Below are 15,443 nucleotides of genomic sequence, written 5' to 3' on the forward strand. Positions count from 1 at the left end.
GTATCCTTCAGCATCAGAGCGAGCCTCCATCCAGGGCAGCACCTGCCAAGCCTCAAAAGGGAAGATAGGCAAGTGCCAAGAGAAATTGTGGGCAAACGTGAAGGATCCCCAGGAACATGGAGCAAAGTGGTGTGGTGTGTTCTTTCATGATCCTCTTCCCTGTTCTGTTGTTCCATCAGGACAGATGGTGTTCCAGGGTATGAGGGGAGCTCCTTGGGGGGAGTCTCGTTGCAGCTGTGGGCACAGGTTGCAGCTGTGAGCATAGACAGGGCTCTCCCAGCTTCTCCGCTGGACCCTGCACTGGAACTCCCCTGGCACTGCAGGAGTCACTGGTCAGTCCTGACCAACTGCACAGCTTGAGCGCTGTTTCCAGGGTTTGCTGGGGCGAAAATGCAACTTTATTCTTCCCATTAAGGTCCAGAGTATCAAGATGGAAGGAAACCATCTTCCATGGAGTCATCCAAAATGCTACATGAAATCCTGAGGGAGCTGAAGATAATACAAGGAGGTGGGTGCAGGTCACTCCTGACAAGCCCAATTGAGCAGCAGAGGTTTCAGGTGCATATAGGGGCACACCATTGCCCCCCCTGCACACCTCAGACCCTCACTGCAGGGACTCTCCTTGTCATGCCCTGCGGGTGCTGGTGAGCTGCAAGTGTAGTCCAGAGTCTCTACTGCCAGTTGTGTCTCCAGCTAAGGCCCAGGGACTGTGTTTGCCCTGGCCAGAGCATGAGGGAAATTGTGGGCGCGTGTGAAGAATCCCCAAGAACAGGGAGCAAAGGCAGACACTGGAAGAACTGGATTGTGGCCACTCCAAAGTGTAAGCAAAGCTGAGACAAGAGAGGGTCCAAGAGAGCAGGAACTTGCAAGGCCTTTGGGAGTTCCCTTGGTTTCTCCTGAAGCCATGGAAATATTGCTGCCACAGGATATCCCTCATTCAGAGATGCTAGTGAAGTGGGGAAGAACATTTGTTGGCAATGTCAGCCTTCCAGTGAGATTGCCAGGGGTGTGCAGGACCCACTAATGTGCACAATTGGTCCTCCAGGTGTGAACAGCCTGAGCCTCAACAGTGCTGTCAGGAGATCCGCCAGTGCTGGGAACAGCGGGGCAGACCCAAACGCTGTGGATTACGGAGCAGACCCAAACACTGTGGTGGGCAGGGCAGACAGAAATGCTGTGGATGCTAATTCTTTCCAGAAGTATTGCATTGAAGGCATCGTGGCGGTCCTCGGCTCAATGCTGCTGGGAATGGTGCTGTGTTGTGTGCTCCATGTGTGGAGGAAGAGGAGAAAGTAAGTTGGTGGGGCAGAGAGGAGCTGCCAAACCGCTTTTGGGTGGCATGAGGCATTTTGAGCTCTGGTGCTTACTGGGTACCCAGTAAGTCACTGTGGAGATTGGTTCTGTGAGCTGGCACTCTGTGCTCTGCTCAGCATTCTCTGAGCCCACAGCTCCCCTCTGCAGCGGGTGCCCACAGCCCGCGGGTGCCCAGGGCTGCTCTGGATCCTCACACCCACCCTGCACCCTGGCTGGGCCTCAGCACCTTCCTCTCTTCATAGGCGCCTCGCAGCTTCCTGAGCCAGTTTGGAGTGCCCAGACAGCCAGACAGAAGCTAGCAGAATATTTGGAGGAGTATAAATAAAGAGCATCAGCATGATCAATTGTGTTGTACTGGCAGCAAACTCCCATGGATGCCACTGTGGGGCCTGGGGGTCCCTTGGGTACTGAGGGGGTGAGGGGACCCCATGATGCCACTGAATCTAACTTGCCACTGATTCTAATTGATTCTAATTTGATTTTCACTATAGGTATTGTCCATGCTGTAAGGAATACAGTGACCCTGGACAACACCCTTTGTTGTGTTTTTGCAAATTCATACTAATTCCACCTGAACATGAGGAAGAATTTTTCTATGCAGGTTACCACACACTGGAACAGATTGCCCAGGTTGTGGAGTCTCAGCCACTTGTGATATTCCATGACTGTCTGGATACATTTCTGTGCAATGTGCTCTAGAGGACCCTGCTTTAGGAGGGAGGTTGGACCAGATGACCCCACAGTTGTCCTTTTCAACCTTATCCACAATGTGATTCAAGTTTGTTTTCACTAATACCTTTGTGAATTCAGTGATTCACCAGCACGCAGTGAGTGGAAGAGATCTCCCATGCTGGGGAGGCACCCAGTGAGATTTCTTCATATGCTGGGCACAATCTCCTGGAAAAATGCATGGCAAAGAAAGGAGCTGGATGAGTGAGCTGGAGCAGACCTTAACTGGGCTTTTTCCATCCCAGCTTACTGGGCCACCAGGAAAAGGTGGGCTGCCTGTACAGGCATCCCCTGTGGAGCTCTGCCACAGGGCCCCTGTATCTGGCTACTGTCCAGAACAGGCACTGAGTGCTTCCCAGCCTCCAGCAACACACAGACCCAGGAATATTTTATATATATTCTGTTCTATACCTTTTGTTGTGACATATTAACACTCTGGTTCATGCATTTATTCTGAACCTGCTTCCCTGTTGCTCCAATAAGCCAAACTACTCATGAATGTGGATCATGTAAGTTCTCATGGAGCATGACCACACTTACAGTGCCCAGCTGGTGATACAGAGTGGGGCGATGTAGACACATATGGCAGGGGTGTGAGCAGTGGAACAGCTTTTGGGGTGAGGTAAGGAGAGAGAGGTCATTCAACAGTTAAGTCATGGGCAAAACATTTGACTCGGGAAAATTCATTTTAATTTATTACCAATTAACAACAGAGTTGTGTGAATGTCTGTAGAGTCTGTAGTCCAACCCAGATAGGTGCTATCTTCCCAGAGAGAGAGATCTCGCTAGAGACAGCCTTTCTGGGGGTCTCGGGCAGCCTCTGGCCTCTGGGCAGCCTCAGCAAGGCACAGCCAGGGGCTGTAAGTGATCAGCTCTTAGCAGTGGTGTCAGCTCAGCAGTGGTTTCAGCTCTAGCAGTGATTTCAGCTCTGCCTTGTGAGGTTATCCCAGGCCAGCTCAAGGGACTGCGAGACAGAAGCGCCGTGTAGCAGTTCCACAGGATAGCTTTTATTATCCTGCAAAGGGGTGGCCAGGGACGGCAACTCCCTCCTGAGCAGGGTAGACTCTGGGGTATTTATGGGGGAAAGCAAGGGTGGTACCAAAGGGGAAAAACCAATGGGTTTGGGAAGGTATATCAAAGCATTATGGGTGCTTTGTTCTGACCTGAGAGAGAACTCCGTCATTAGGTCCTCTCTCCCAGGGAGGGTTGAGATGAGTTTATCACATTCCATTCAAGAGACATCCCTCCAGGGCAAGGGTCTGGGAAGCTCATCCCCCTCCACAGAGCAGGACAACGTGAAATAAGAGGATCAGTCAGGAGTGGAGCCCGGATAGGCAGGGGTGCCAACCTCTGCGGTGCTGGTGGTTTCTGGAGACTGCTGGTGGCACTTCAGAGGTCCATAATGTGCCAGCGAGTGTTGGGATGTTGGGATGACCAGTGATGTTGTTGAACACCAGGACACGTGAAGGGACCTGCAGGTCAAAGCTGGCACAAGGACTCGGGGTGCTGATGCCAAGCAGGTGGATTTCGGGGCAGGCTCAGCATCCATCAGAGACTTCCAATGCAGGAGTTACAGACTTACTGGTGTTACTGGGGCAGGAGGATGTAGCCCCTGCGTCTGTGTGTGAGATGGCCACAGGCTGGAGTGTTTCCCAGGGCATTTCCCAGCAGCTCCCAGAGTGCTGCCTCACTGTTTTAGGTGTCTCCAGTGTCACAGTCCCACTGCTCAAGAGTGGGGCTTGCAGTAGGAGTGAAGCTGACAAAGGTCTAAGGATCCCCTCCCAGTGCTGGGAACCTGCAATGTACTGTGCTGGGGGCATCTCGAAGGGCCACCCAGCCTGCTCCTTCCCCTCACATCCTTGGTGCTGCACCCCATCTATTAAATTCTGTACCCATGTGATCAGTGCTGCTCCCCATGTGCAAGGCTCTGTATCCCCTTCTGCTCAGTGCTACACCCTTCCACACTTGGCCACACACCCACACACTTTGTGCTGTGCTCTATGTTTGGTGCTGCATCCCACATACTCAGTGCTGCACCCCGTGTTCCTGCTGCTGCACCCTGTATGCCCTGCACTGCCCTCCAGACCTGCCTCTACCCCTGCAGGAGTGTAGACACACCTGGATCCCTTCTTAGCTTTGGGGGTACAGGGTTATGGGACCTGGGGTCCCAGAACATGGATCCTCCCTGCTCATCCAGGGACTCCTGCCACAGCTTCCTCCCCAGTTCATGCACCTCGCACAGATAGGGACAACCAGTGGTGACAAGAATGTGGAGTGGGGTCAACCCCTGCTGCTGCTTTGGCGAGCTGAGAGTGGCAAGGGAACCCCAGGCTTCAGATATATGTCCCTCCTTACCCCCCAGGCCCAGCCTGGGCTGTGCTGTGGCTCTGCACACCCAGTGCTGCACGTGGCTCAGGACACAGGGCCCATGGGGACACAGGACGGACTCTGGCCGGGTGACGCAGGGGCAGTGATGCAGCAGGGCTGGGGCACCCTGGCCACTTCTCCCCTGCATTGGGTGCCATCTGCAACCCTTCGTCACTAGTGTCCCTATCACACGATGGCTTGTGATGGTCCAGCCGTGGCCAGCCCCAAGGCGCTGACCCGTGTGGTGCCACAACCCCTGGCCACACACCCCAGCTTCCTGTGCTGGCTGACCCGCTGCCCTGGGGCTGCCTGTGGCCACTGAGCACTGAGCCGTGGTTCCTGCTGGGCAATGATCACCCCAAGATGGGAATGGGCACTGGCACTCACCCTGCCCAGGGCACACGTGTGCCCCCAGCATGTGCATGTGCATATGGGGCTGTGTGCACACATACTCACAGAGGGATGAGTGCTAGCCATCTGCAGGGGTTCACCCCTGCCTGTGTCACCCAGGCTGGAGGTGCTGGGGGGGACCCAGCAGGACCTCCTGGGAATCTCCTGGGACCTTGCAGGGTCTGCTGAGCTGCCACCACTCAACTGTGGATGCTGGTGCTGTGGTTGATCCTGCTGGGTGCTGGTTTCTGTCCCCATGTGTGGCCCTTGCTGAGGCTAGTGGGTACCCCTGGGTTGGTGCTGTTGCTGGTCTCAACCAGTGCGGGCACAAGGCCCATGTGTGGTGTCAGTTCAGAGCTGGGGTGGGACTGAGCCATACTCGAGTGCCAGCTCAGTGGGCAGCAGCTCAGTGCCTGCCTGGGCTGTTGCAGCACTGCTGCTGCGCCTGGCACAGGCTGGTCATGTAGGAGCTGAGCAGAGCTGTTCCACATGTGGGCCAGACCCACAGGGACGCACACCCACGCCAAACCGTGTTGGGCTGTGCTGGAGCCCAGACAGGGCCCTCACACGTGCTGGGCTGTGCCAGTGCCACACTGGAGCAGAACCCACATCGGTGCCGAGCCGTGCCAGATGTGTCCGAACCCAGTCCAGGCCACACCTGTGCAGGGCTAAGCCAGACGATGCCAGGGCAGAGCACACATCTGCGTCAGGATGTTCCACACCAGTGCTGGGCCTTGCCAGAGTCGAGTCAGCCCACTGTCGGGCTGAGCTGTGCCGGTGCCGAGCCGGGCCATTCCGGTGCCGGTGCCAGTCTGTGCTGGTCTGTGCTGGGCCGGGCCATTCCGGTGCCGGTCTGTGCCGTGCCGTGCCGGGCTGGGCCATTCCGGTGCCGGTCTGTGCCGTGCCGTGCCGGGCTGGGCCATTCCGGTGCCGGTCTGGGCCGTGCCGTGCCGTGCCGGGCTGGGCCATTCCGGTGCCAGTGCCGGTCGGGGCCGGGCGGGGCAGGGCCACTCTGGTCCCGGAGCCAGTCTGTGCTAGTCTATGCCGGGCCGGGCCATTCTGGTGCCGGTCTGTGCCGTGCCGGGCCGTGCCGGGCTGGGCCATTCCGGTGCCGGTGTGTGCCGTGCCGTGCCGGGCCATTCCGGTGCCGGTCTGTGCCGTGCCGTGCCGGGCTGGGCCATTCCGGTGCCGGTCTGGGCCGTGCCGTGCCGTGCCGTGCCGGGCTGGGCCATTCCGGTGCCGGTCTGGGCCGTGCCGTGCCGTGCCGGGCTGGGCCATTCCGGTGCCGGTCTGGGCCGTGCCGTGCCGTGCCGTGCCGGGCTGGGCCATTCCGGTGCCGGTCTGGGCCGTGCCGTGCCGGGCCGGGCCATTCCGGTGCCGGTGCCCGCGCACCCCCCCGCTCCCGGGGGACGCGGAGCCTGCACGTGGTTCTCAGGCGCGGTGCCCGCGCGGAGGGGCGGGGCCGGGCCCGGGCTCCGTGCTGGGCGCTACCCAATGGCGGCGCGGTTCCGCTCTTTCCCTCGGCCAGCGGGCCAATGGGCGGCGAGGGCGGTGCCGGGTCCGGCGGGAGGGGCGGGTCCGCGGTCACGTGGGGTCGGAGGGTGGTGTTAAAGGCGGCCGGGCGCTGTGGCCGCGTCAGTCTGTGCGGCGGGGGCGGGCGGCTCCGGTGCGGTCCGGTCGTGAGCGGAGCGGGGCCGGAGCGGCGGCGAAGCGACGCCGTGCTTGGGGCTTCCCGGTTAGCGCGGCCCGGCCCGGCCCGGCCGGTGAGCGGAGGTGACGGGCAGGGGCGGACACACGGACACATGGCGGCGAAAGGGGGCGGTGGCGCGCGCGGGAGCGGCCGTTACCGGCGGCGGGAAGGGCCGGTATCCAGTGCTCTCCCTGCTCAGCTCTGTCTTTCCCGCAGGATGAAGAGCGGCGCAGACCATGGCGCGGCACCCAGCCCCCAACCCCTACGACCGACGGGCCCGTAGGACGCCGCAGTCCCCCCGAGCCCTATAGCGATCCCTCTATTTAATTTTATACCTAATTTATTAACCCATCTCCCCGCCATGGAACCGACCTCCGCGGTGCCCACCGCCCCTATGGCTGATTTCCTCTGGATGCTGGTCCTGGGCTTCATCATTGCCTTCGTCCTGGCCTTCTCTGTTGGTGCAAACGACGTGGCTAACTCCTTCGGCACGGCTGTGGGCTCGGGGGTGGTGACCCTGCGGCAGGCCTGCATCCTGGCCAGCATCTTCGAGACGGTGGGCTCTGTCCTGCTGGGAGCCAAGGTCAGTGAGACCATCCGGAAAGGTTTGATTGATGTAGAGATGTACAACTCCACACAGGAGCTGCTGATGGCAGGTTCGATCAGCGCCATGTCTGGTAAGGAGCAGGGAGGTCACAGTGTAGAGGCAGTATGTCCCAGGGTGCCCTGGTGATGGCGTTCTTAATAGGCTGCTTCTTCTCCAGGATCTGCTGTGTGGCAGCTGATGGCTTCATTCTTGAAGCTCCCCATTTCTGGTACCCACTGCATTGTTGGAGCGACCATTGGCTTCTCACTGGTGGCCCAAGGGCAGGAAGGTGTCAAGTGGTCTGAGTTGCTGAAGATTGGTAAGTTCAGCTGGCAGGACTACCCCAGCTGTGGACCCCATGTGTCCCTGGCCTTCCTTTTCCAGCAGCAGGATGCTGATTATGCTTCCCACTTTCTAGTGTTGTCCTGGTTCATCTCACCCCTTCTTTCGGGCATCATGTCTGCTATCCTGTTTTTCCTCGTCCAGAGGTTCATCCTCTCTAAGGTAAGGGCTATCTGCCCTGTTTTCTGACACTTTGGGGCTCTTGGCTGCTCTCCATGGAGCTTCTCCTGACACATCCTGGAGTGTATGTGTTGGTACCGGGGGGCCCTTAGGAAGCTGAAGAAGTGATAAAATGGGGCTTGTGGCCACTCCACAGAGTGGACCTGGAGGGTTTTGGGGCATCAGCTCCCCTCTGAATCATGGGAGCTGTCTTGCCTGGCTTCAGCAGGAACAGCCCTATTTCCCAGTAATGAATTAGTCCAGAATTGATAAGACCAGAGCTGTCAGTTGGGCTTTTCCAAAATCCTGGTGTAAGGATTTTTTTCCTTGGGGTAGGCTGTAGGTGAAGGTGGTGAGCCACAGCCATGGCTTTCCTCAGCTGGGAGGGACATAATTGTTCCTGGGGCTAGGGAAAACACATTCCTTCTACCTGGAACCCCAGCTATGCAGAGAAACTCCAGCATTTTCTTCTGCATATCTGAGGTTAAATTCCTTTAAGTTTTACCTCTAACGATTCAAGAGATGTTAAGATCTTATCACTGGCAGCCCTTTAAAACAGCTCAGTGTTACCACTGCCACAGTAACCTTGTGTAACCAGCCTCCCAAAGTGGGGCTGGCCCAGTCACGCTCCATTCTGGTGCTGCTCCATTGCTCCATGCTGCTTGGCATTCAGGAAGGTTTGGTGTGCTTGTCCTGATGCCAAATCCCAATTGCTGGGCAGCAGTGGGGATTAAGTGCTCTTGCTGCTGGGGTGAGAGCCTTGCTGCCAGGTATGTGGTCAAATAAACTCCTTTGTGAGTAATGGACTTTTTATTTTGTCTAAGTCAGCTGGAGAGAGGTAAAAGCTTTGAAAGTTCTTGAGGAGTTTAAAGAAAAATGGTGGTGGCAGTTTGGAGAGCTGGGGAAAGGGTTCAAAAGCTAGGTAGAGATGAGTTATTCCAGGCTTGGGAGTGCTGGAACCCTTGGCTGGGCCTGCCCTATCTCTCTGGGAGCCTTGTGGGACCCAGGTATTGTGCTACCTCCTGACCTCCCAGCTGAGGGAAATTTGACTGTGGGTTGTTCCCTAAAGGCTGTTGGGAGCTGTCATGTGTAGGGCACAAACCCCTTCTGGAAAGCATCTGTTGCTAAGCTTCTCTGGCTGCTGCACAGCCCCCCAGTCTACCTCTCTACAGCACTGATATGTGTTTTCCAGGCAGATCCTGTTCCCAACGGCCTGCGAGCTTTGCCCGTCTTCTATGCTTGCACTGTTGGAATCAACCTCTTCTCCATCATGTACACTGGGGCGCCCTGTAAGTGCACAGCAGAATGCTTGAACCTGAATTTTGAAATTCTTTCTAAAGCCTCCATTAAATGCACGATTTACCCCTTTTTTGCTTTACAGGGCTGAGATCTCCTAGAAGGCGGCTGGCCTGTGCCGGTTACAGAAGGCGGCAGGCTAGCCTGCACTGTCTGGGCTAGGTAGTTGCCCAACCAAAGAGACCTGCTCAAACTAAACTCCTCCAGACCTTTCTCCTTAGACTTCCCAGGACTGGCCAGTAACATGGCTTCCCCTTCCATTCTCATAGCTGTGCTAAAACTCAAGTATCTGCTGGCTGCTAAAGAGACTTCAGGCTGTTGTTAGTGGGGCTAGGAGCAGGGAATGGGGCTGCCCCTCCTGGTTCATCCTGTCCATAAAAACAAGCTAATTACTCTTGGCAAGAAGAGATGGCCTATGTGCTGCAGAGTCTGAGCTTCAGTTTGGAAAGCCAAACTAAGATGCTGTGTTGCAGTGGACAGGTCACAAGCAGGACTAAGAGAGGGCTCAGCAGGGACAAGCGGATTTGCCTATGGAGCCAGAGGCTCTGTCACCACGTTGTTTGCTGGGATGACTCGGCCTGAGCTGTTTTTTGGTGTGAGCGTGGGTTTCCTGTTGTGGAGGAGCCTCTGGAGGTGGGATGCAGGCAGGCAGTGCTGGCTTTGGCAGGGCTTGCTCTGTAAACAGTGGCTGGAAAATTTTTTGGAGGGATGTCAGCTTCCCCTTCCCTGGGCTCTCCAACATAGGGGAGAGGAGGACAGGCCTGCAGTGGTGCTGCTGGGGGCACTGGGGCTGCTCCAAAATAGCTTGATCTCTTGGCATGTCCAAAGTGGATCTGTGTTTATCCTGAGCCCTGAACTGCTGAGTGAGCTCTAGGTTGCTCAAGCACAGGGTTTGCAGGCAGACCTGTGCCTGGTGAGGTGTCTGGGCTGCTTCAGGAGCAGTAAGTCACTGCCTGCAGCAGCAAATGCAGGGTTTGGATAGTCACAAGCACCTGATGCCCTGCCTGGGGTTGCGTGATGCCAGTCCTCTGCTCAAAGTCAGGCTGCTTGTGAGAATGCCCTTAAGTGGGTCATGTATCACCTCAGATGCCATGAAGCCTAAATTCCCACTGACTCCTGGAGCAGAAGAGCTGCCCTCCCCAGCAGCCAGAGGGGCTGGTGAGCTCTGGGGGGAGCAGCCCAAACTTCGGTGTCTTCTCCAGAGCAGGGAAGCAGCACCATTGCTGCAGCAGCCATACTGGGAGGTGTTTTTCCTTTGACATTGCAGCAAATGAGGAGACGAGCTGTGTGGAGCCCAGGGCATGCGCTGCTCTGTACAGGTTTTGGCTGGGGCAGGGGGTTATGAAGGGTCAGCTGCTGATGGGGGTGTGACCTCTGGGGCTCAGAGAGTATATCTGGGGTCTTAGCATGGTCAGTGACGCCTTCCCAGCAGTGTCTCTCCCTGGCAGGTGGATTAGCTCAGGGCTGTTGGAGGTGAAGGAGTCCCTATGCCTGGGAAAACCAAAGTCATATATTGAGGAGGGTTTTGCCCAGAAGTTTTCAAAGATCCGTTGTTTTATTTCCTAGTGCTGGGCTTTGACAAACTTCCTCTGTGGGGTATCCTCCTAATTTCGGCGGGGAGTGCTGTTGTCTGTGCTCTCGTCGTCTGGTTCTTTGTATGTCCGAGAATGAAGAAGAAAATCGACCGTAAGTACCACGTCCCTCTGCAGTCCTTGGGGAAGGGCATGCTCTGGCTAACCACTTCTCTTCCCAGTGGGAGATCCCATTAGCTATGGGGCTGTTATTAGCAGAATCCTCACCTTCACTCAGAGATTAACCTGCTCTGAGTCACTGGGGCGCTCATCACACTGGGCTCTGCCTGCTCCCAGCCCAGGCATCCAGAACCCCCACAGGAGCAGGTGTTGTGCTGCTGAGCAGTGTCTGGGGCTGATTGATCTGTGGGATGATCTCTCCTGGAGCTGTGGGCAGCATCAGACAGCTTGTCCCACTCTAATAGAGGAGAAAGAAGGCAAGAGACAACATGCCTGTTGTAAACTTAATCTTCTCATACCTGCTGAGCAATCCTTGGTCTGGCTGATGCAGATCACAAGTTTAATGCTGATGAAATCCTTTGCCTGTAGCAAAAAAACCACCAAAACACTATTGAAAGGCATCCAAAGGATCAGCCCTGAGCTTTGGCTCCAGAGCAGTGCTTGGAAGTGCATGTGGTCCTGAATATCAATGATGTGTGCAAGCTGGGGCCTTGGGAATTGGTGATGAGGAGATGTCCTTGTGCTGGTGTAATTGGGGTGTGACTAACAGCTTTATGGCTGCTCTTGACAATCCTCCAGCTGTTTAACTTAACTCCTGCCTGAGAGGTGAGGTGGGTTCTTCTGCCTGTCAGGCATGCTCCCTGCCTGCCCGCAGCATCCCTGGCAGGAGGTGAGCATGCAAGGGGAGATAGTTCTGCTGGAACTGGATGCCAGGATAAAAGGTTGATGCCACAACCCAGCCCTTGAAGGAAACAAAGTGACAGGGAAATGATGATATTTATGACAAGAAGGTGGTTTTGGTTGTTGTCTGAAGGAGCTGACCTCATGTTTTCACCTGGAGAAAACAATCTTTTCCTGGTAGAGGCGGAGGAACAGCCTTAGCTTCCACAGCTGGGTGCTGCTGGTTTGGCTCCCCAGGGTGGACAGGAAACCAGGCTGTCTTTGGGAGGTGGAGACCAGCTCCTGTTTGGGTTTGTCATCCACCAGTGGAAGCTGGAGAGGAGCCCAGGCTGGAGCTGCTGGGCTGGTAAAGGAGCTGGGCTCTTCTGGGTGCCTGTCAGCTTCAGAAGTCATAGCCACTCCAGAAGTGGGTCCAGAGCATCCCACTGCCCACAGGGATGGGACAAACATGGCTTAATGAGGAACCTCTGCACTAGACATTACCGACATAAAAGCCCTGTAATGGTGTTCACCACACCCCGTGTGGGTGGGGGTGTCTAAAAATAGGGGATGAGCTGGCTTAGATGGTTTGGCTGTTGTGCCCGGGACAAGGTCTGACTGTCCAGCAGTTTCCAAAGTTCAGGATGGGGAGGAGCTGTAAATTTTGTTTGGCTGCCATAAATCTAAGTGGCAAGGGGTGTGGGCTTGCTGCTGGCGTTGGGTGCAGTGATGGGAAGGGGTTTAATGGTGGCTGCCCCTCTTCACAGGAGAGATAAAATCAAGTCCTTCTGAAAGCCCCTTGATGGAGAAGAATGTTTGCCCAAAGGAGGAGCAAGAGGAGGCCAAGATGCCCCTGGGTGATGCCAAGGGTCCTGCTGCTGATGCAGGGTCAGCCATCCCCCCCCAGGCAGTGCTGGAGGAGAGGATGGTCTCCTTCAACCTGGGGGAGCTGGACGATGCCCTGGAGCAGCAGGAGAGGCTTCCCAGCCTCGACCTGAAGGAAACAAGCATTGACAGCGGTGAGTAGCAGGGGGTGATACAGGTGGTAAGACTTCCCCAACGCCAGGCACCCCTTGGTGCTAACACTTTCACCCACTGTCCCTACTGGCAGGAGCTGTGCAGCTGCCCAATGGCAACCTGGTCCACCTGAGCCAGGCAGTGGGCCACCAGCTGGGCTCAGGTGGGCAATACCAGTACCACACTGTGCACAAGGACTCCGGTCTCTACAAGGAGCTGCTGCACAAGCTGCACCTTGCCAAGATGGGGGACTGCATGGGGGACTCAGGGGACAAGCCCCTGCGGCGCAATAACAGCTATACTTCCTACACCATGGCCATCTGTGGCATGCCCCTGGACTCTCTGCGTGCCAGGGATAGCGAGGAGGGGGAGAAGCTGAGCTGGTCTGTGGTGGACACTAAGAAGAGGGTCCGCATGGACAGCTATACGAGCTACTGCAACGCAGTGGCAGATGCGCACCCAGCTGCAGACGTGGACCTGAACACAGCCCAGGCAGAGCTGCGTGCCAGTGACTGCAAGGGCAGCAGTAGTTCCCTGGAAGAGTGGCACGAGCAGGACAAGCCTGAGGTGTCCCTACTTTTCCAGTTCCTGCAGATCCTCACAGCCTGTTTTGGCTCCTTCGCTCATGGTGGCAATGATGTCAGGTCAGTGGAGTTAGTGGGAGCCAGGGAGGCTGCTAGCTGGGACCAGTGTTCACAGAATCATGGCATCACGAAATAGTTTGGGATGGAAGGGACCTTAAATATCATCTTGTTCCAGCCCCCTGCCATGGACATGTTCCTCTTGAACAGGTTGCTCCATGTGCTGTCCAACCTGGCCTTGGAACACTTCCAGGGATATTCTATCTTGCCAAGAGCCTTTGGCCGTCTAGACCAGATCCCCTTTCTCTTCCAGCAATGCCATTGGGCCCCTGGTTGCACTCTTCCTGGTCTATCAGACGGGCGATGTGGCTACCAAGGTGGCAACTCCCATCTGGCTGCTTCTCTATGGGGGTGCAGGGATTTGCATTGGCTTGTGGGTCTGGGGAAGGAGAGTCATCCAGACCATGGGGAAGGACCTGACTCCCATCACACCATCCAGGTAAGGGCTATCATGGAGCAGAGGGGATGTTCCAGGCAGCCTGAGGGCTGCATTCTGCTCCAGGAGCCCCTCTCCCTTCTGTCCTGGGGGTTTCGGTGGTGGAGCTGGGGTGTGTGTAGCTCCAACACCTCACTGCATCCTGGGGGGAGGGGGGTCATCTGGGGGTCAAGAGAGCTAAGCTGTGCCACCTTGAGCTGTGCTCACTGGGTGTTTTGGGGTATCCAGTGCCCCTATTCTGATCTGCTTTCTGTCCCTGTAGCGGCTTCAGCATTGAGCTGGCATCAGCGCTGACGGTGGTCATTGCCTCCAATGTTGGCCTCCCAATCAGCACAACCCACTGCAAGGTAGGAGGAGTAGTGGGGGAATGGCTTTGGCTCAGTGTGAGCTCAGTGTTCTCAAATCCTGGTGCTCATAGGGCTGAGCTGTGTGGGAGGCCCCACTCTGGGCCGCTGGCCACTGTCAGCTCCCAGCTCCCCCCCTGGCATCTCAATGTCGGGTGACAGTGGCTGCCCAGCCTCAGGGTTGGGTCCCTGGGAGAAGATGGGAGAATAAAACCACTTTTATGGTCCCCTAGGCTCTGGCAAGAACTATGGGAACCCAAGTGCTGTGGGCTCCTGGTCCTGTCCCCCCTCTGGGGTGCCAGTTCCTTGTCCTGCACTCCCTGTCTGTGCTCTGTGAGGTCCCTGCAGGCTGGAGCCGGAGCCAGGGTTGTGGTTTGAGGGGTAAAGGAATGCATGTTTGGGGGATGCAGATGCCTGCTCTGGTGCTGAGCAGTGCCCTGACTCCTTGGGCAGGTGGGCTCAGTGGTCTCAGTGGGCTGGCTGCGCTCCAGGAAGGCAGTGGACTGGCGCCTCTTCCGAAACATCTTCATGGCGTGGTTCGTCACTGTCCCCATCTCTGGCCTCATTAGCGCTGCCATCATGGCTGTCTTCAAGTTTGCTGTCCCAAAGGTGTGAGGGCACCAAGGCTCCCACTCTGCTGCTTCCCACTGCTGTCCTCCCTCAAGAAGCCACTGAGGCTGCATGCTGTGGGGTGGCGGCTGCGCCCGTCTGCGCATAGTGCTGTCACTGAAGTATCTTTTTTTTCTTAATATAACTGTCTTGGCGCTAACATTGTGGGGGGTGTGCTGCCTTGGCTGTATCTGCCCCCAGGTGACCCCCTGCCCCTGATCTGCTGGAGCTGTAGATAAGCAGTTACTGGGGGTCACTTTCTCACCTCTGCTCATCCCCTGGTAGTGATTTCTTGGGGGAAGGACAGAGGTTGGTCCTTGTCTGCCCTGGAACAAAGGGCTGGGTGGTCGTGGGGTACCCCTTGTGCAGGCTCTGCAGTGTTAAGCTTTGCCTCCATTGCCATAGTGCTGTGGACGCCATCGTGCTCGGGGGCCCTGGGAGCTGCCTTCTGGCCTCCTGTCACTGCTGCTACCTCGGACTTAATAAAGATTTCCTTCATATGCCAGTGCTGCCTGTGGTTCTGGGGCTTTGGGAGATGGTGGGGACCAGGTGCTGCCCCAAAGCCCTCCCTGCCTTGGCCCTGTGCCCTAGGAGGGAGCTGGGGGCAAAGATAAGTGCCCCACGTGCCCCCTGTATCATGGGAAGAGCTGTAAACAGCCCTGCGCGGGGGTTATCAGGGACCTGCATCTGGGGACGGCTGCACCTGTCATCAGCCCCATCCCTGGGCTGGGTGGGGGTGTGTGTGTGTGTGGGGCGGGGGGGTTGTGTCCGGCCCCTGTGTCCATCCCTCCACAGCTCCGGGACAACAGTTGCTCTGCTGCCCCTCCATGTGCCGTGGCATACTCCCTCCCGCCTGGGTCAAGGCCGGGCCCAGGGCCTCACGTCAGCAACCCCGGAGTGTCGCAAGAACCTCGGTGGGGGCAGCCGGGAGTGCTTGAGGGAAAGGGACGGGCCCCTGGGGCGACACGCGTAGATTTCGAGAGGTGCTTTATGTGCTGCGTGGGGACGCTACTGCAGCCCTGCGGGGCGGGGGTCGCTGTTTCCCACGGGGCTTGGGTGCTCCATCCTCTCCCGATCTCCCCGTTGTGAGGCCTGGGTGGACTCTCCCGGAC

The 15,443-nt window shown here is 56.9% G+C and overlaps 1 protein-coding gene across 1 annotated transcript; it reads left to right on the top strand.

The window, feature by feature from the left end:
* The first annotated feature begins 6,429 nt into the window (after positions 1 to 6,429).
* Positions 6,430 to 14,836, top strand: SLC20A1 (solute carrier family 20 member 1). Its single transcript, XM_040087817.1, has 11 exons — positions 6,430 to 6,563; positions 6,707 to 7,167; positions 7,255 to 7,395; positions 7,495 to 7,580; positions 8,770 to 8,866; positions 10,440 to 10,559; positions 12,052 to 12,303; positions 12,396 to 12,945; positions 13,196 to 13,381; positions 13,641 to 13,725; positions 14,176 to 14,836. The coding sequence occupies exons 2-11, from the start codon at positions 6,852 to 6,854 to the stop codon at positions 14,335 to 14,337; spliced, it is 1,995 nt and encodes a 664-aa protein (XP_039943751.1). The 5' UTR covers positions 6,430 to 6,563; positions 6,707 to 6,851; the 3' UTR covers positions 14,338 to 14,836.
* The last annotated feature ends 607 nt before the right edge of the window (positions 14,837 to 15,443 follow it).

The sequence above is a fragment of the Hirundo rustica genome, chromosome 28 (assembly GCF_015227805.2).
Source record: "Hirundo rustica isolate bHirRus1 chromosome 28, bHirRus1.pri.v3, whole genome shotgun sequence".
NCBI lineage: Eukaryota > Metazoa > Chordata > Aves > Passeriformes > Hirundinidae > Hirundo > Hirundo rustica.

Coding starts and splice junctions, on each gene's coding strand:
- SLC20A1 (XM_040087817.1), top strand. CDS start 6,852: ATGGAACCGACCTCCGCGGTGCCCACCGCCCCTATGGCTGATTTCCTC. Junction 8,867..10,439: donor CATGTACACTGGGGCGCCCT/GTAAGTGCACAG, acceptor TTTATTTCCTAG/TGCTGGGCTTTGACAAACTT. Junction 10,560..12,051: donor AATGAAGAAGAAAATCGACC/GTAAGTACCACG, acceptor CCCTCTTCACAG/GAGAGATAAAATCAAGTCCT.